The sequence below is a fragment of the Triturus cristatus genome, chromosome 11, assembly GCF_964204655.1.
Source record: "Triturus cristatus chromosome 11, aTriCri1.1, whole genome shotgun sequence".
NCBI lineage: Eukaryota > Metazoa > Chordata > Amphibia > Caudata > Salamandridae > Triturus > Triturus cristatus.
The window spans coordinates 822,763,157-822,783,615 of record NC_140594.1 but is presented as its reverse complement, the minus strand read 5'-3'; the positions used below and the strand labels follow the sequence as shown (position 1 = coordinate 822,783,615).

Here is a 20,459-nt window from a genome sequence, read left to right as displayed (position 1 = left end):
ATCTCCCCACTGATTCTGTGATGTGTTCCATCACTCTCCTGCAGTTAGCACACATGAGCTTTGGACCATCTCTGGTAATTGTCATTCCCAAATACCTAACTTTGCTAGGGCACCATTCTATGGGGTAGTCCAGGGGATAAGGGTGCACTGCATCCATGAGCGGAAGCAGTTGAGATTTCCCCCAGTTTCTTTTAATTCCTGATAGTTCCAAAAATGCGATAAACTCTCTCAAGATAGGGTTGATGCTGGTTCGGGGCTCCCGCACGTATAGCGTAATATCATCCGCGTATAACGAAATCAGCATGTGCCATGTGGAGTATTCTAGAACCCATTTTCTATGCAGCTGCCTAAGACTGGCTGCCAATGGCTCGACTGCCAAGGCAAACAACAGTGTCGACAGCGGACACCCCTGACGAGTGCCCCTTGTAAAGTGTCAAACCAAGGCGAGCTGGCTCCATTCGCTATCACCTTCGCACATGGACGCGTGTAGAGCAGCCTTATCCATGCTAAAAAGCTATCCGGAATTCCCATCTGCCGCAATATGCCGAATAGGTAATCCCACTCCACCGAGTCAAACGACTTGGTTGCATCCAAGAACAGTGCTACCGCCTCAAGGTCTGGGTCCATATCTGACATTGCTGCAAACAGGGTTTGTAAGTTGTGAGAAGTAGCGTGGCCAGGTACAAATCCCGCTTGATCGGGCAATACCAGCGCCGTCATGAGCAGACTCAACCGGTTGCCTATTATCTTAGCCAATATTTTCGCGTTGCTGTTAATTATAGAGAGAGGCCTATATGAGTCGCACCTATCTGCTGGCTTGCCAGATTTGAGTAGTTATGTTATGTTATGTTAATACGACTTCTATAGCGCCCTGTTACCCTGAGGCGTCCTGGCCCTGTGCACTACCCTCCTAAAATGAACCTGTGGTTATTTGCTGGGATAAGTAATTATGTGAATAGCCAAGTTTTTAATTATTTCCTAAAGGGGAGAAGCTCAGTTATGTTTCTAAGATGAAAAGGTAAGCTGTTCCATGCCTTAGCAGCACAATGGCAAAAGCTCCTGCCACCCCAACTGGCTTCGTTATAGCGGGGAAGGGTCACTTGTTTGGCTTGCGCCGAGTGTAAGATTCTTCCAGGAACATACCACTGTAAGGCATGTGTCAGAAAATCAGGACCAACTCCGCTGAGTGCCTTAAAAACTATGCACAAGGCCTTAAACTGTATTAGTTGTTTAACAGGTAGCCAATGGAGTGTCCTAAGACCCATCCTTACCGAGACAAACCTATGTGTTCCTGTGATCAACCTAGCTGCCGCATTCTGCACGACCTGGAGTCTGGCCAGGTGTCTCTTTTGGATGTTAATATAGAGGCTATTACAGTAGTCCAGTAGAGACAGAATGAGCGCAATGACTACTGTCTTCAGGCTCTCTTCCGGGAGGAAGAATTTGATTTTCCTGAGGGTTCTGAGAATAAAAAAGCAAGAAGAGACAACCCTGCTAATTTGGTCGCTGAAAGAAAGCTTCAAGTCAAGAATCACTCCCAAGTTCTTAGCCTGTGCCACAGGGACTGAGGGTAGACCCATTGCAGTTGGCCACCAATCCGGTGTTCAGAGTCCAGTCTGTTTTGCCTGCGTTCAGCTTAAGACAATTAGATGCCATCCAGGCTGCAATCGCCTGCATGCAATTATGGCATCTAGATCCGGTCTCAGCCTCGGACCCCTTCTGGATAGACAACACAATTTGCGTGTCATCCGCGTATGAAGTTAACCGGAATCCGAATGATCTAATCAAGACTGCCAGTGGTGCCACATACACATTAAACAATGTAGGGCTGAGCGAGGACCCCTGCGGAACACCACAGGGAAGAGAGAATGGCCTAGATCTATCTCTACCAAGATCTACCGTCTGAGTTCTGTTGGTCAGAAAAGACTTAACCCCTTCGCTGCTGCGGACATTCCGCTGCAGCGCTGGGGGGGGCAGGGGGGCAGCGCGGCGGGCCTGTGCTCATGACGGAGCCGCTCCGTCATGAGCCACAGTTGAGCTGTGCTCATGACGGAACGGTTCCGTCATGACTCCGCCCATTTGCGTTGTCGCCCCGCACAGGCGGGGAAACAGCGCCGCGCAGGCGGAGCGGCCGCCGACAGGATTGTCATGACGGAACCGTTCCGTCATGAGCACACGGCAACCGTGGCTCATGACGGAACGGTTCCGTCATGAGCAGGGAAGGGGCTACGAGGCTCCCAGGCCTTGCCTTCAACCCCGATCGCCGATAAACGGTCCATCAAGACTGCATGATGGACCATGTCAAATGCGACTGAGAGATCCAGCATAATAAGTATAGCAGCACCACCTTGGTCCAGGGCCTCTCTGATCTCCTCAGTGGATTTGATCAGTGCCAGCTCAGTGCAGTGTTCAGCACGAAAGCCGAACTGTGTGATGTCTAGCAAAGAGTTGGTCTGGAGGAATGAGCTGAGTTGACCATTCATAGCCCTCTCAATCATCTTTCCTGGAAAGGGGAGACGTGATATGGGCCTATAATTGCTAGGATCCAATGGATCCAGGTTGGGTTTCTTTTGGAGGGGAAGAATGGATGCTATTTTCCAAGGACTCGGAAAATGACCGGTATTAAAGATAGATGCAAACAATGGAGTGAGGACTTCCCCCAATAATTTCAGGGACCAGTTTCAGTATGACGACTGGACAGGGATCTAAAGGGAAGCCTGCCCGAATATCAAGTAAAAGTTTATTAACTCCTGATAGATCCAGCGGTGTGAAATGATCTAGCATAGGAGTATGCCTGTTGTTATCAAGAGGCCCTGTTATAACGGCCTCAGTGGCATCTGTGGGCGTGAAGATGGAGGAAAAAATGTTTTCAACCTTTTGTAAAAATAAAGTCGCCAGGGACTCGCATAGTTCTGGGCTGCTTTCAATTTTAAGGCTTGCAGGGGTAGTAAGCATGGAGATTGTATTAAACAGGACCTTAGATGAAGGTCCAGCCTTCCTACTTTGTCCGCCGAAATATATCTTTTTGGTTTCAGAAAGCAGTTTTTTATATTTGGAAAGACATGCTTTATAAATCTCTTTGTCGGAGATTTTGTACCCTCTCCTCCACTCGCGCTCTAACTTTTTACATTCAAGTTTATGTTTTTTTAGATTTTCTGTATACCACGGGGCAGAAAGCGATGCCCGCTTACGAATGCGTTGTTTGCCCGGCGCTAATTTCCAGCAAACAGAGTCTACCCATTCCATATAAGAGTTTGTGGCTTCCTCAACATTAGAGGATGGGACGGGTAGTGAGGCTTTCAAAAGATTTACCAATTCAGAGCTGTCAATATTTTTCCAGGCCCTTATGGTTGTGACGGTCTTAGTAAAGGATTTGTATAGATGACGATTAACTTGCTTAAATTCAAAAAGAATCGCTGCGTGATCAGTCCATGTGAGTGGTACTGTTTTAGTATAAACAAGGTTAGGATTGTTTGAGAAAATCCCATCCAATATGTGTCCTGCAGAGTGAGTGGGATCTATCACTAATTGCTTAATGTCACCTCCACTGAAAATTTGCTGCAATTTGATGTTATCCATGTCAGTGAAATCTTCAAGGTGAAAGTTAAAATCTCCCATCACCGTAAAAAACTTATTGCACAGCCCTTCCTCTAAAAGGGTTCCAGTGGAGTCTAGAAACACACCCCTGGAGCCCGGGGGTCGATAGAGGAGAATGGTGTTATATGTATCATGGTCTGATGTTTGAATGTTAATGGATACTGCCTCACATGCCAGATTAAAAGCCTTGACGAAAGAAGGCTTCAAAGATTCATGATATATAACTGCTAGCCCACCACCTCTCTTGATGGGTCTGTCAAGTGTAAAACATAAAAAGCCGGAGGAGTGGCTTTAACAAGATTGGGTCCAGATGCTTCATTGGTCCAAGATTCCGTTATGAAGGCTAATTTGATATTATAATCTTCTATGAGCAAGGCACATTCTACACTATGTTAAATTAAGGACCTAGCATTAAGGAGGAGACATTTCAAAGGCTCCTAAGCAGTTAGACTTGTCCTGCCCCCGGAAGTATTGCACCCTATATTAATAGAGTTATCCGCTAAACAAGGCAGAACATAATGACATATGTAGCAGCGCTCAACCTGCTCTTCCCCGATAGATTCAGGGTTTACCCTAGGACAACCGGCCTTGCCTCCTTCCGAATCCCAACCCATTAGCTCCTCACTGGACTGGTATGGAAGGGCCAGGGGGACAGGCCCTGAGCCCGGACCTAGCACGGACGGGCGCAGACGGGCTTGCCTTTGGCGCGCCAACGACGCGCCCGCTGCACGCGTCTGCTGGGCGGTCGCGGCATTGTGAGAATTTATGCTGTGAGGCTGCGAAAGACTGGAACGCTAACCGCCCAAATGGCGGTGTCCTGCCCGTGATTCCACACCTTCCGGCACCGTGAAAGTGCAACGTGCAGAATAAGTAAGCAGCGTTGTGAACAATAATGAGGAATAGCAGCAGTGTCAAACGGGTGCAAATAACAATAAAACAAAGTTACTAAAGATAAAATTGGTTAAAAGAAAGTGCCAGCAATTTTCAGCACCAATCTGACGAGCATTCAACACAGCTTCGTTTCAGGTGGTAGCGCTGCGCGGTCGCGACAGCGCGAAAATTTATGCTGTGAGGCTGCGAAAGACTAGAACGCTTACCGCCCAAATGGCGGTTTCCTGCCCGTGATTCCACCCCCTTCCGGCGTAGTGAGATAATGGTGGCCTCTCTCATGGGGGGGTGGCAGCTCCCCTAGTTCGAAGGCCTCGTCGTATATTTGTTTGAGTATTGGGGCTAAGTGCTCTATATATGTTTTATAACAATCGGCTGATAGGCCGTCAGGTCCCGGGGCCCTGCCAGAGCCAAGTTGCATTATAGCGGCCCGAATTTCATCCAGTTCTAACTCAGCAGATAGGAATTCTCTCTGCAAGTCTCCGTGCCATCCCAGGGTGACTGGCTCTAAGTACTGTTGTAGGGATATATGTTGTTGTCGTGTCGAAATATATAGTGTGGTGCAAAAGGTTTGGAATGTCCGTAGGATATCTGAGGTATCCTTAACGCTCTTACCTTCTGGAGTTTGTATCTCCAGTACGTAGTTCGAGAATCTGGGCTTTGGTATTTGCTCGGCTAGCTCCCTCCCTGGCCTGTCGCCTTCTCCATATCACCAGGCTTTAAAGTATTTCCCTCGGAATCGGCACTCTCTATCTGCCTTTTCCTGATATTCGGATATCTTGTGTGAGAAGTTAGCCTGATATTTGCTGTCCACTGATTATAGTGGGCACCTTGTATCAGTCCAAACAACCCCTTATGGTGATAGGTTAAAGACAACCTTTATTGAAAGCTATCCTAGTAGTAGCTATGGAGAGCAGCCTTCAGGCTAAGTCTTGAAGGAATGTAAAGCAGCTTGTTTTACCAGTCTATAATCTTTTGAATGACCAAATGAAAGGACAACCACACCAGGTATATATTTAAAATATATGTATTTAAGATAAAACACACCCCTCTAGTCTCTTTATGAGACTGGAGTTTGAAGCACTTAAGTTACAAGTTAGCAATCAACAGTAATAGCCCAAATACACGTTTGAGCCGTAGGGGCGTACCAAACCATATACCAATAAAGTGGTATAAGAACCACGACTGAGCTAGGCACAAGGTCTAGAGCCTGTAGAAGTGCTTGGACCACAAGGAACCACCCAAGGTAGTGACACAGGTGACCCACGGGGGACGCGTGCAGTGTGTGATCATAGCCGCGAATCGCCGCTTACTTCTATGGGGAATGTCGCGGTTGGAAATTTAGAGTTTAAGGACACTTAGAAGATATCTACGAGCGAACCCTTTTGGACTTAGAGGTGTCTAGGGCCAACGCCCACGGGAGCACCGGAGTACTCGAGTTACCTCACCCAGGGAAGCCGGGTGTATAGGTGTCAAATGGTGTTGGGTCGCGTCGCTGTTTTCAATGGAAGCTGCTCAGGAAGTGCTGCTGCCGTGAAGAGAAGTGTCCGAAGAGATCCAAGCCTGGATCTAGGATGGAAGGAACCTGAAAGCAGAGGGGACAGAGTCTGGGTCACTTACCATTGACCAAGGGCACAATAGACCAATGCCCACAGATGTCGGGTACTTCAGGTGAGTTGACGGGTGTCTTGACTCTTCAGCCACGAGGTCCAGGAGGCGCCGCTTACGACAAGGAGCTGGATTCGAGCTGTCCCACGAAGTCTGTCGAGTGCTGCGTGACCCAACAAGCTTTGGCAACGGCAAGTCACTTGGAATCAGAGAAAGAACGTCGGTTCAGACCAGCAAGGTCAGGGGACTCACCCAGCGGGGGTAAGTCGGGGCACGTCTGGAGCAACCAGGAAAGCCAAATCAGAAATGAGGAGTTGCCTTCGTGGGGACCCACTAGCCAACGGGCTAGCGATCGCGAAGGAGCCTCGAGCGGTCGCACTTGAAACTGGCCCACGGGTCACTCGTGGAGTGGAGGCCAGCAATCTTCGGTGCAGGAGGTGCTCAAGGCTGGGGCTACTCGGAGCCCAAAGCACAACTTCGAGGAAGATCAGGAAGATGATGGATCAACAAAAGATCACAGTGTCCAGGGGTCACGGTTCCACGTCACCCACGATAGCCACGGGTCTCAGCTTTGCTGTGGACTCAGGGTAGCCTCGGGGAAGTCTGGAAATCCACCTCTGGTGATGCAAAGACTTTGGCATCCGGCGGGAGCTTCAGCGATGCAGACCGGTCAGTTGCTTCTTTGGTGCCTGCCAAGCAGGAGAGTCACTCCTTGACCCCAAGGGAGATTTCTTCAGTCTTCTAAGCAAAGTAGAACGTCGAAGGTCCAGGATATATATTGCAGAGTTTCGTCCAGGGTAATCTAAAGTTGCAAGGACTGGGTTGCCATACTTGTACAAAGTTTGGGGGTTGGGCATACTCTAGGGACCCACCAATGGGAGGGTTTGGAAAGAGGGTTGGTTACACCCATTTCCTTTGTCCAGTTTCGCGCCAGAGCAGGGGCAGGTAGCCCCTGCAACCGGTTTGAACTGGACTATGCACAGGGACACCAAGTGTGCCCCCAGTGCAGGACTTCAAAGCACCACAGAGTGCTCCCGCCCAGCCCCAATACATATCTGCCTGTCTGGGGAGATGGTTACACCTCCCTGGGACAGGAAACCTATTGTCCAGGCCTCCCCTGCCGGAATTTCGGTCAGCAGCAGGAGGCCACACCTGTGTCTGTGGCAGAGGCATCCATTTTGTGATGCCAGGGCTGTAGAAAGTCCTACTGGGTTAGACCAGTGTGAACATGTCTCTCCCTCTAGAAGGGTGGAATGCTACCCCCACCGCCAGAACTGGCACGGGGATAGTATTACAAAGCGTTTGACACCAAACACGACATGTTTCTGTGCAGCCATCCCAAAGTTAGCATTTACCGCGAGGTTAATGCACTTAAGAGTATATGGTCAGGCTGCACCACAAACAGCATCAGAGGAGGTACTCCGAACGCTGCAGAGGGGCTCTGCTCATGCAGGGGCACCCTCTCACATAAAAACCAAGCCCTCTGCCTTCAGGATTGTTAAGGCCTGCCATAGGAGTGACTTATAGGTTTTATATGTGTTTGCAATGGTAGTGATATAGGTAGCCTATACCACAGTAAGGGGTGCAAGAACCACCTTACCCAGGCTGCAGTAGCAGACCTGTGGTGTCATTTTGGAGTGCTTCCCAGGGATGGCATAATACATGCTTCAGTCCCTGGTAGGCCTATGAGGTACCTATGCCCTAGGTACATAGTATACCATATACTAGGGGCTTATAAGGCACTCCAGAATCCAATTAGAAATGTACCTAATTGGCAGTCCTCAAAAGGATGGGCTTCGGCCCTAACTTCATCGGATGGGTGTGCCTCCTCTACACTGAGCCGCTAGCCCAGGTGGTAGTAAATAACAGGATCTCAGAAGTCTTTACTCTGGAGAGGGGGCCGCGCCAGGGGTGTCCCCTCTCACCCTTGCTCTTTGCCCTTTCCCTGGAGCCTCTTGCGGCCTGGGTACGACAAGACCTTTCACTCCGGGGGCTCAGATGGACAGATGGGTGGGAGGACCGGATCTCGCTTTATGCGGACGACATTCTTCTATATCTCGCCTCCCCCACAAAATCCCTACGAGTCGCATTAGATATATTCGCCAGCTTCGGGAGGTATTCGGGCTACAGTATTAACTGGGGTAAATCACTTTTCTATGTCTTGCATGGGGCCCCCCTCAATACCGCGTGACTGTCCGATTAAGAGGGCCACGGAGGGGTTCAGGTACCTTGGAATCTTTATCTCCTCGAGCGTGCAGACTCGCTACGAGAAGAACCTCCGGCCACCGTTGGAGAGGTTCAAGAGGGATGCTGCTATTTGGAAGGGACTCCCACTGTCCCTGTTGGGTCGGGCAGCCATGTTCAAAATGATGTCCCTGCCGCGCTTCCCTTATGCTTTGCAAAATTACCCAGACCTGGTTCCACAAAAGTACTTTGCGGACAACGAGGCCGCTCAGAGAGAACTACTATGGGCTGGAACACCGCGCATGTAGCTTAAAAAACTCACACTGGGGTGGTACGATGGGGGTATAGCACTTCCAGATATTCAGAAATACTATTGGGCGGCACATCTCTCAGCCATAAACCAGGGAACATAGTGGCGGAAATGACCCCGGCTATAGTATGGACAGATGGCTCCTCCCGGGGGGAAATTTTGAGGCTGCACTCTATTCTAAACCTAATAAACACCCCCCCTCACGGGCCCTACCAAACACTCAGTCCAGCTCTGGCATAGTGTGAACCGCAACCTGGGATGGGCTAATAAACTTACTTTGGCCACTCCACTTTGGGTCTCCGAAAAACTGGGGGCGCTGGAGCATACAAAAGGGTTCCGTCAGTGGGATCTGATAGGGATCTCCCGCATAAAGGATCTGTGGGGGCCCACGGGGATGGTGACTTTTGCCTCGCTACAGCACACCTACGACTTAGCGCAAACTGAGTACTATAGATATGTGCAGATCAGGCACTCACTCCAGTCCAACATCCCACCCGGCACAACGCTCCCGGACTCCTCTCCCCTTGAAGACAGGCTGCTTGACGGTCATTTGCCCGAAAAAGCTATCTCCCTCACATATAAAAAACTCATCAACCACGGCACCTCCCTCCGAGAGACAGTCAATCATTATCAGAGAGCTGTGAAGATGGTCGAGTCTCTGAGTCGTCAGTTTCTTGGTTCGGTTTCTGCTTCTTTAATTTGTGTAGGTAGTCCTTTTCCTGCCGCGGCGTTGTGTGGAAGTACTTTTTCCACTGATGCATGACTCGCAGGCACGCAGGGTACAGCATCACATAATCTATGTATGCTTGCATAGGCTCCCGCTTCACCAACGCAAATTTCTTTCTGGCCTCTTGAACGGCCATGGTAAAGTCTGGGTATAGACAAACAGTATGACTGTCGTATGTTAAAGGAGATTTCGCTCTCGCCGATCTCAATGCCATATCCCAGTCTCTGTAATTGAGAAGCCTTGCAATGATGGGTCTGGCTGGTGCCCCTGGGGGTGGTCTGGGGCCGAAGGAATGGTGTGCTCTCTCCACCACCAGCTGTGCCGAAAAAGCCTCTGGACCAAAGAGGCCGTGCAGCATATTCTCAATATATTCCTCCATTTTGACCGTGTTGGCGCTCTCCGGTATTCCCAAAGCGCAGATGTTGTTGCGTCGGGAGCGCACCTCGAGGTCTTCATTGTTGCCTCCTATGACCTGTAGTAGCTGTCCATTTGTGCTAATTTCTTTTCCTTGGAAGACGCTGCATCCTCCAGATCTGAGATTCTATGCTCCGACTCGCCTATGCATGCATCATGTTTTTCTAATTTTTGAGCCATAAAGTCAAGGCGGTTGCACATAGTGACCATTTTAGATTCAATGGAGGTTAAGCTATGTTTCATGGTGACGAGCAGTGTTTTAAGTAGGGGTGGGCGGAATTTGTGAAATTGCCTTTCACAAAATTTCGCGAAACGACAAAAAATCTCTGCGAACAGGCGAAATTTCACGTGCTCGTGGAGATTTTGGGCTGATTAATGCGTAACTGAATTTGAGCTTCAACTCGGGCACCTGCTTTATTTATATCTGTAAGTGCTTCCTGTTGAGGTTTAATTTTTGTGACAGGAGCATCGTGCCAGAATGAATACTGCCCTGCATATTTATTTACCCAAGAAGATGCCACCGTTTTGTGCAATACCTCTACTCAACTGGAGTACTTTCTACTGGATAATCAGTAAGTGCTACCTCGTTGGGTAAATGTATAGTGCTTTTCCTACACTACAGCTGCGTGAAGGGCCAGAATAATTGTCTAGCGACCATGTGTGTCTGTAACGTTCCCACCGCGCCGACGGGCGAGCTGTCCATCATAGTGGGGGAAAGGGCGGGAAGACGTTGCACACCGCTGGTGTGTGGGCCAGGGCCAAACGGGCGGGACTTCCATGCAGTTCACATGCCGCTTGTTTATAAAGGGCCAGAGACCGATCAGAGCAGCAGATGAGGAGACAGAACCTCCTGGTGTCAGGAACTACACGGGGATTGCGCTCGAGAAACTCATGGATGCACAGAGCTCCTTCAAGGATTACAGCAAATTGTTGACGGTAGATATGGGGGGGGAACAGCACACCTGCCTAGCCTCGACCGTGCTCACGAATGTTTTGTGCTGATTAATGCGTTACTAAATTTGAACTTCCTTCAACTCGGGCACCTGCTTTATTTATATCTGTAAGTGCTTCCTGTTGAGGTTTAGTGACAGGAGCATCGTGCCAGAATGAATCCTGACCTGCATATTTACCCAAGAAGATGCCACCATTTTGTGCAATACCTCTACTCAACTGGAGTACTTTCTACTGGCTAATCAGTAAGTGCTACCTCGTTGGGTAAATGTATAGTGCTTTTCCTACACTACAGCTGCGTAAAGGGCCAGAAGAGTCGTCTACAGCAACCATGCCTGTAACGTTGCCACCGCGACGACGGGTGCCGTGGTCCCTCGAGTGAGCTGTCCATCATAGTGGGGGAAAGGGCGGGAAGACGTTGCACACAGTTGGTGTGTGGGCTGGGGCCGAACGTGCGGGGCTTCCATGCAGGTCACATGCCTCTTGTTTATAAAGGGCCAGAGACTGATCAGAGCAGCAGATGAGGAGACAGAACCTCCTGGTGTCAGGAACTACACGGGGATTGCGCTCAAGAAACTCATGGGTGCACAGAGCTCCATCAAGGATTACAGCAAATTGTTGACGGTAGATATGGGGAGAAAGCACACCTGCCTAGCCTCGACCGTGCTTTGTGCTGATTAATGAGTTACTGAATTTGAGCTTTGGCTCGGGCACCTGCTTTATTTATATCTGTGAGTGCTTCCTGTCGAGGTTTAGTGACAGGAGCATCGTGCCAGAATGAATCCTGCCCTGCATATTTCTGTTCCGCCGCGGATGTTTCGACATTTTCACGTTCCACGCGAAAATGCCGAAATTTCGCAAGTTCCGCCAGCGGAACGGAATTTGTCGCCCACCCTTAGTTTTAAGATCGTCGTCTTCGAGTTGTGTGTCATCAACGTGCTGACCTGTGGGTAATCGCTCGGAGTCACATTGCTGTCTAGGCATCCTGCGGGCCTCGAACAGCAGATTCAACCGTTTTGAGTCGGTTTTGCCCATCGTGCCCAGCTGAAGCCTGTCAGCGCATTCTTGAAAAAGTGGATGTATAGCTGTGGATTCTGCAAGCTCATCGTGGGGGTGCCCCGGTGGTATAACGTCTGAGGGGGCACCTCTGTCACTAATACCTTCACAACGACACCACACGCATCCAAGAATGGCCGCGGGTCTGTTTCAGTCTTTCTCAAATTGGGCCTCTTCGATAGTGAGGAGTCACCGCCTTAGAAGTCCCTTTCCATCAAACGCACAGTGCCGTTACATCGGGAATTTGTTCCAAGCCAGTATGTCCCTTGCTGTTGCTGCGGCCCCCTGTAGCGTTGGATGGCACTGCTCTGTATGGGCGTAGATACCTCAACGTCACAACGGCGACCACAACGCCATCGATGAACGCGGAGTCGACCGACGCCACCTACCGACGCGCAGGGGTACTGCTGAGAAAAAATTCCCCGGATCCAGTCTGACGCCTGGGCGTAATTCTAAGGGAAGGAATACATAACTAATATATGTCTCTTATAGATATATCATAACCGAAGGTAAGTTCAACAAGTCCTGCACCAGGTTGAAGTTAAGAGTGAGGACATGCTCCCATTCCCAAAGTTGTCAACTGACATATCTTTGTCATGGTCAAATTATTTGGATAAGTCCAAAAAGAAGCATAAGAAGTCTAGTTGGGATGCCGTCATTACGTTTTGACCCTTAACACCTGCACCAGCACCTTCTGTTGACTTTGCTTCAGAAGGTGGAGGGTCTTTTGATCAAAGGTGCCATAGAGATAGTACCAGCCTAGACCTGCTAGCTTTCTGTATCCTGTTTGCCTACCATGCCTGATGTCATACACAGGCTGTCAGAACTCCTTTCAGAGGGCCATAGGATATGCAGGGGCTACTGGGCCCAACTGTGGGAGTTGAGGCCTTTTATTCCTGATGTGCTGGGGTCCTACATACTATATATCCTGATCAACTGGGCCAAGAACCCCTTCTGTACTTGACTCTCAATAGTAACGTAGTCAAGTAATCCAAGGCCCCCTGGGGGGTGGGGGTGGATATAGGGTAGCGAACACAGGCTCACAACTCAAAATACGAGCAGAAGCACATTGCGCATATTATACCTGAACCAGACTCTGGGCGATGGGTGCCATCCAATCCCCTACATGCTTGAGATGCAAAAGGGAGGAGGGAAACATTTTCCATACGGTTTGGGGGTGTTCCGCATTGCAGCCCTTCTGGCGGGGAGTCTCCTCATGCCTTAGCAATATACTATCATGGGAACTCCCATATGATCCATGACTCTTCCTCTTACACAGCACTGACGAGATGGGGGCAATAGGTACAAACAGCATTTACTCTTTTTAGCCCTCACTACTGCTAAACGTGACATTGCACAGCTATAGAGAGACACTCCCCTCACCCCCCCCCGACCCTGGACAAATGGAAGTTGGAGCTAAATAGGTGTATGGGTGTGGAAATGACAGTATTTATGGCACGTGGCTGTCCCCAATTACAACGCAAGATATGGGCCCGCTGGGCAGCGTACCGTGGGATTGAGCTACCCCCTTTACCATCAATGGACCCCTAACTGTGGTCGATGCATAGGTATTTCTCCTAGATTTATTTATTTTCCGCATTGGGCTAGTCTGTATTTAAACGATTGTATCCTGGGACTGTTGACTGGAATCTTGAACTGTCTGCATATTGTTTTATTGAGTTTCCTGCATGTTGGCAGGATTGCAAAAGAGAAAACTTTTGAAATTATGGTATTCCTGCTCGTTCATGCTCTTTTACGGGTACATGTAGGGCTCTTGCCCAGACTTCACTGGAATAACCTAATAAAATCTGTTTTAAAAAAACAAATACGAGCAGAAGCAGCAATAAATCACTGTCAAGCGGAAACTTTTATGAAAAAAGAGAACCATTTTATTTATACTGCTTACCAGCACAAAGGAAAAATATAAACACTCGCAAACAACTACACAACCCTCCTGAGGTCAGGGCTCTAAGATTTCCTTGACAGCTTCCTGTCCCATTTTTTCCTTGCTCTAGCGATAGTGGTCATTCCCCATTCCCCATTCACTATTGGCAACATCCAGTGTATGCCGACAGAGTGCGCACCACTAGTAGTACAAGTCTCAAGAGTCCACTCTGACTGTTCCAGTGCAGACCCACTGTCTACCTAGCAAGTTCATCCGAGGCTGACTGGCCTGAATTTAGTCCTACCCGCACCTGCAGGGTCAGAGGGTCCAGAGTTCCTGAGAGCGCCCTCTCTGCGGGTCTTGGAGTGGCAGCAGCTGATCCTGTGTCTGGGGGCAGATGAGTAGGGTGTTCCAATTCCAGCCTCACTCCTCCAACGCTCTGGGTCAGTACTCACTTTTGGTTAGTTCTGGTGACTGCTTCTGGCATACAGGGTCACTGTGCCCCTACTGTACATAGTATAAGATTTATAGAGCACATGGCGACCCGGAGGCATCCCCACGGTAAGAGAGAGAAGGAGCCCAGCAAGACTGCGATCGGGCGGGATCAATCATCTAAGAGGTCACCGGTGAAAGAGCCAGTTTTCAATGGCTTTGCGGAAGTGCAGCTCATTTTCCAGACACCTAATGGCCAAGGGGAGAGAATTCCAGAGCTTAGCAACATTGAACCGAAAGAGTCACCCTCCTTTTCTGGCTCTTTCAACTCCATGAACGGGGACCAGATGCAGGTTTGATGATCGAAAGGCCCTATTGAGGGCATAGTGATTGGGAAGCTGTTGAAAGATGGGCAAGCCTTTCCCATGGAGAATGTGATGGGCAATGCACAGGGACTTGAATTCCATTCTTTGAGCAATGGGGAGCCAATGCAGTGCCCTCAACCCCTGCTGGGCTGCTTGATACCTGGGAATACCCAGTAGCAGATGAGCAGGTGCATTTTTTACCACTTGTAGTTTCTGAATGGCAGTTTTGGGGGAGCCCAGGTATGGAGAGTTACTGTAGTCCATGCAAGAGAGAGTAAAAGCATGGACTACCACTTGCCTCACCGGAGCAGCAACAGGATCTTGCTCAGCATCCGCAACTGACCAAAACAGCTGGCTGATGTTATGGTGGCCTGGTATACCATAGTCAAAGTGATGTATAGGCACTGCCCCGCCTGGCACAGCAGTCTCTTCTGGCATACAGGGTTGCCAAACCTGAGCTGTAAATTGGCCTGATAGGCACAGCTTTCACTAAGGTTATTGAGCAGCAGCCCCTCCTGGCATACAGGGTTGCCGATCCTTAGATGAACAGGGCTGCGGCACAATGCGTACAGTATTTACTATGGGTTATTTCAAGGCAGCACTCTGCTGGCATATGGGGGTTGCTGATTTTGTCCTGCACAAGGACCATGACCCAAATGGTGCAGCAGACATTTCCCTATACCTCATAACGGGAATGCCCTCAGCAGGATTCCCCACTGGACCTTGCTCCCTACCGCGCTCTCTTCTTCCTCACAGGACACACTGGTCTTGGCAAGCAGGCAGGCAATGTTGCTCCAGGCGAGTGGTCTTGGATTCCATAGGGGATGTCCCGTCACCCAACAGGGAGGCTAGTAGGCTAGCCGTCCTTGGCTGCCAGTCCTGGTCACCGGCAGAAGTCTTGCCGAACTTCCCCACCTTACACGGCCCGTATGGCTGGTTGGCAGGAGATAATTTTGAGGGTCTCAATCTCCTCTTCTACTCTATTTTCAGACAACAAATGTGATTTAGGGTCTCAGTCTTTTGAAGTTTATGTTGGAGGTCTGTGTCATGCTTCTCGGTCTGATTTATTAAGAAGACCTTAGATGCACTTTGTCCTTGCGCAGACATATGTCTGCGCAGGTACTAATTACCTTTTACCCACGTAAAAAACCCTCCCCTGTCCCGTGCTTCCAGCACTGCCTAGAGTAATGTGCAGAATAATGTATTGAAGCTACGATATTAGTATGATGTGTTAAGATATGTATCTTGTCCAACACTGTCTGGTGTAATGTTCAGAATAAGGTATTTATATATTGTTTTAGATATATGTTCTTTCAGGAATATTATGTTCTGTATTTGTATTGCAGGATTGCACACATTAGAATAGACTCGTACACTGTCAAGCGCATCAAGCTTACACACATTAGGAAAAGACTCGCGCGCCACCAAGCGCTTCAAGAAATGCATCAATTTGACTGCACGTTGCTTCGCGCTATACGCGTACAACGTGGCAGTCATTGGGGTGCGGTATGGGTGTGGCTGCCTATAAAAGCCACACCCGAGCTTCCAGAAGGCGCTTGGCCTTCCGTCTGCAGTCGCGCTAACAGCAAGTCCACTTACCTGAGTTCCAGATTCCTGTTCTTCGCTTCAGCAATCTTCTTCATGCATCTTCGCCGGTACCTGAAAAAGAAAGAGAAAGCTAAGTGACCTTTTAAATTCTTCTATAAGGCGCCCATCGCAAGATAGCAACAGTAGAAAGCGCGCGCAAGAAAGACTAATTTTTGGACATTCTTTTTGTGATACGAAAAGACATTTTAAAGCACAGTTGAGAACTCGGAAAAGAAAACAAGGCATTGTTAAATCCAAGAAGGTTTTTGTGTGTATATTTATCTTGTATGTAACTTATAGGTTATTAGAGAGATGGAGTAGAAGAACAGCGAAGTGGGATAAAGGTGTGTAAGTTAAAATGTTCATGATAATCATAGGTTAAGTACTGAGTGTCTTATGAATATAAGAACTGAAAGAGTAATATATACAAATCTTTTTTCTCATTCAGAAGACTAAAACAACTACATGCGACGGACACTACCCACAAGACTTCACTGAAGAGACAACGTAGTGACGACTTCATCGATCTACATCATCCAGGACGCTAGGAACATCCCTGAAGTATCGCAGGTAGGGCAGTTATCTTCTTTTAAAAAGAAACCACACCTGAATGTAATGTTAGGGAAAATATAACTAGCAGGACAAAATCCCTTACGGAATTTCTTGTTGCCTCGCAGGTCGACAACAGGAATTCAATAGCGTCCAAATCCTCCCTAGTTTCTATTTTGTAGCCATAGTAGTACAAAATCTTTGGTTATAGACTAGGGTCCTTGGGAGTTTGGCTTATAGCGTCTCTGGGAAACCGCGCCAGGCACCTTACAGGTAAGACGAGACATCTTGCAGGTAAGAGTGTTTGGTAACTTGACAGTCTGCTTCTTTTGAAGGGCCCACTCCACTGCCCTCTCTTCCTCTTGAAAGCAGTCTGTCACAGCAGGCGCAACTCAAAAGCTTATAGCCCCATAACACAGGCTATGAAAGTGACTAGAGCTCAAACCTGGATGTCAGCCACAGTGATATATGCCTGAAAAGGTTAGCCCAGTGCCCCACCTCTACTCTTTGATGATTCTCTTATTAGCCCCATCTCATTCCTAGGATGTGCCCAGGCCTCTTTCTTGTGACTTCTCACTGAATCAAATAGCTCCCTTTCAAGGCTACCTGGGAAGCCTGGGTCTCCCCCTCTCTAGTATGTGTCCCACCCAGCTTACAGGAATGCAGCAATACCCAAATCTGTCTAGGGGGGATTCCTCTACCTTCTCTCCTCATGTTTCACAATGCAGGCCTGGATCTGCCAAAATGGAACTCAGGGTCCTTTATGCATTGTACCATTCGCAGGCAGAGACACACAGTGCATATACACAGTATACACATATTGCACAGCACTCTATCCGTCCCTGTTTTTGCCTCTCAATATCTGGTCCCCCTGCTCCAGGGGCCCTGAGTGAACTCCATACAATACCTACTGGTAGCCTAACTGCCTCCATGGTTGCTGGCCGTATGCCCGCCAGAATCTACAGTGGCGGAATGTCCTCCACAGTCCACCCAAGAACGCCCTGGAATACACTCCCAAAATACTCAGTCCTGCTCCATGCCTAAGGCTGCACCAAGTCCGAAGCACATATCTGGGCTTTATGCAGGACACCAAAACACTCTAGTTGATATCTCAAGCAATAATAGTCCCTCAAAATAAGAGCAGTCAATTAGGGTGACTATTCATATGTGTTAATAAAAATTACAGATTCTGAAGACAAAAAAGGGGTTTGCAAAGGTGACATAGTACAAGAATATGTATGCATGTTCAAACATTTCAACATTTTAGAAGAAGCAAGTGGGAGGTTAAAAAAATAACAGGAAGAATGTATTTCTCCCATTGACCTCTATTGGAGTAGAGGAAGTTTCAGGCGGGAGACAAATTGGGAATCTCCCGCTTGAATCGGGTCACAATTGGCACGTATGGACGTAAACTCGCACTCTGGAATCTTCACTCGTGGAGGTGAGTTTGGGATTAGTATGAAACTGAACGGTTTCTCTCTGTGTGATCTGTAGAGGAAACTTCCAAGACAACATTATATACACTCTGACGCGTCTGGCTGTGCGTGCGTGCGTGACGGCGAGCTGCTTCCTACGCTCGGCTCGTCCTGTACCCCGATCCCCTGCATTCTCACAGCAGGGCCTCGAGTTCTCGTCTTTTCTTACTTGGCTACTCGTTTGATATGATGCGTTTTCTGCTGGAGGAACTGCGTGTGTGTGTCGCTCTCACACTAGCACTAATAGTACCGTTTTCTGACCAAGGTTGGTGCGTGTTTTCACTTGTTTCTGAAAAAGTTCCGGCAAAGATAAGCCTTTACTTTATTCGGCAAGCTTGTGGTGTTGAAATGTTACCGCGCCCTTTCAATATGTGTTTAGGTTTTGTTGGTTGTTTTGAGTAAGGTTGATACGGATGCAGACATTGGGGCATATTATCAAGACAGGCGATAAAATTATCGCCGCTTTAGCGGCAGTTTTCTGCCGCTAGAGCGGCGATAATCGGCTTGATAATATGCTCTATGGAATTCCAATTGAAGCCCATGTTAGACGTCCTTCACATTTAACATGGGCTTCAATTGGAATTCCATGGAGCATATTATCAAGCCCATTATCTCCGTGTTAGCGGCAGTTTTCTGCCGTTAAAGCGGCGATAATTGTATCGCGGTATCGCCTGGCTTGATAATATGCCCCATAGTTTACTAAAGAGATCAGGTCATTTTTATCGATTCCATTTCGACCCTTCCCCCACCCCCCAATAAAAATATACAAGTTTTGACCCAGAAGTATCCTATGAAACGACTTACAAGCCACCGTACAATTTGAGGGACGTGGCGCAGGGAAGCTGGATCCTTATTAATCGCAGAGAAATACATAATTTCTGCTATAGATAGGTTCATGGGGAGGATGCGGTGCACGACCAGAGCTGCCTACTTTGGAACTGGGAACCACGGCGTCGGCTCGTCATCCTGTGTACCTAGCAAATCACGGTATCTCCTCATGCTAAAAAAAACCAACACGCATTAAGTAAATGCATTAGGGTTCGTATGTGTGATTAATAGTAAGCTTTTTGTTGTTGTTGTGGGTTGTAGCTTCCTGAGTAGTGGTACAATATAAGTAGGTCTCCCGGTTTTATGGTGTTTATTTTTTTAACATTTTCGTCTGTATTTATCCATATTTATTTTTGGGCCATTTTATCTGTATTTATCCCTATTGTGTTTTTTGTGTATAAATTAAGTTGTAAAATGTACATTTCCATATTTATTGAATTGATAGGCATGCACTCATACTTTGATGTCTGGCGTGATTTAGCTATTTAAGCTGCCAAATATTACGCAACAATACATTCACTAAATATTAGCATTATACCACAAATGTATGTTGACATATCCCATTATTTATAGAAACTTTATCCTGTTTTATCCTGTTTTTTAATTTCCTATGCTGTCCATGCGCTCAGCTGTTGAGCGTTCATGAAAGACTGCATGGAGAGTCACTTAGAAGAAGCACCATTTTTATTATTTATCCACTTTTAAAAATAAATGCAGACAGAAAACATGTTGTTTTCTTTTTGTATTTATCTGTAAAAATCCGTAAAAACAGAAAACAGGGAGCCTTAAATATAAAATCACGGAAACTCTATTAAAGTGTTGTGACTTGCTCATGTACAAAAAGGCAATATATTGTGCTGATACTAGTGGTATTATAAAGTGGGGAGATTAGGTAAATGGTGGAGGACAAATATGGATTTGTTTTTACCTTATTATGCTTGAAAGTGGTGCAGCCATGGGAAGAATAGATAAAGGGTGGATGGAAAACCATACAAGTACAGTTTAAGCGCTGTTTTTTGCAAATTGCCAAAAACCAAGATTTCAAAAACTAGGTGTAAAGGTCTTGTTTGGTTATTGTCCATTGTTAAGATAAACATATGAAAATTAACTTTACTTTTTTCAAATAAGCATTTGTGTGATATAAGTGAAAGAAACACACTGAAAGTGAGATTATTGTATTATTGAGATGGGCAAGTTTTTGTTACAGATTTCTCTTACAAAGTTATTTTTCAATTTTGCACTGCACATTTTTTTTATTATTGCGTAAAACTTAACCATGAACATAAACTCTGAAAGAATAGTGAGAATATAGTAAATATTTGCACTTGCATTCGCATTGTGTTACTTATGCTTTGCATTTTCAATTATTGTGCTATATACTTTGAAGTATGTATTTTATTTCAAGGCATTTGTTATAAGTTGCAGTGCCATTGCACCTGCTGCACCATTGAAGTCATGACCATTGTGCCTGCTAGATACTGCACTTTGCCTGTTTGAAGAATGTGCTGTTGGTATTCTTTATATTATATAACAACGAAAATACAGTAGACTTCAAATTACTTTGGATACCTCGCATCCTTTTTAGCAATTATTAAGCTAAAAA

The 20,459-nt window shown here is 47.4% G+C and overlaps 1 protein-coding gene across 1 annotated transcript in view; it reads left to right on the top strand.

The window, feature by feature from the left end:
• Positions 1-18,217: 18,217 nt before the first annotated feature.
• Positions 18,218-20,459, top strand: part of LOC146785486 (disintegrin and metalloproteinase domain-containing protein 9-like) — a 1,594,707-nt gene continuing 1,592,465 nt past the window's right edge. Inside the window, exon 1 of the mRNA XM_085633059.1 lies at positions 18,218-18,293. Within this exon, the coding sequence (XP_085489185.1) occupies positions 18,218-18,293 (76 nt within the window). The remainder of the gene's footprint in view (positions 18,294-20,459) is intronic.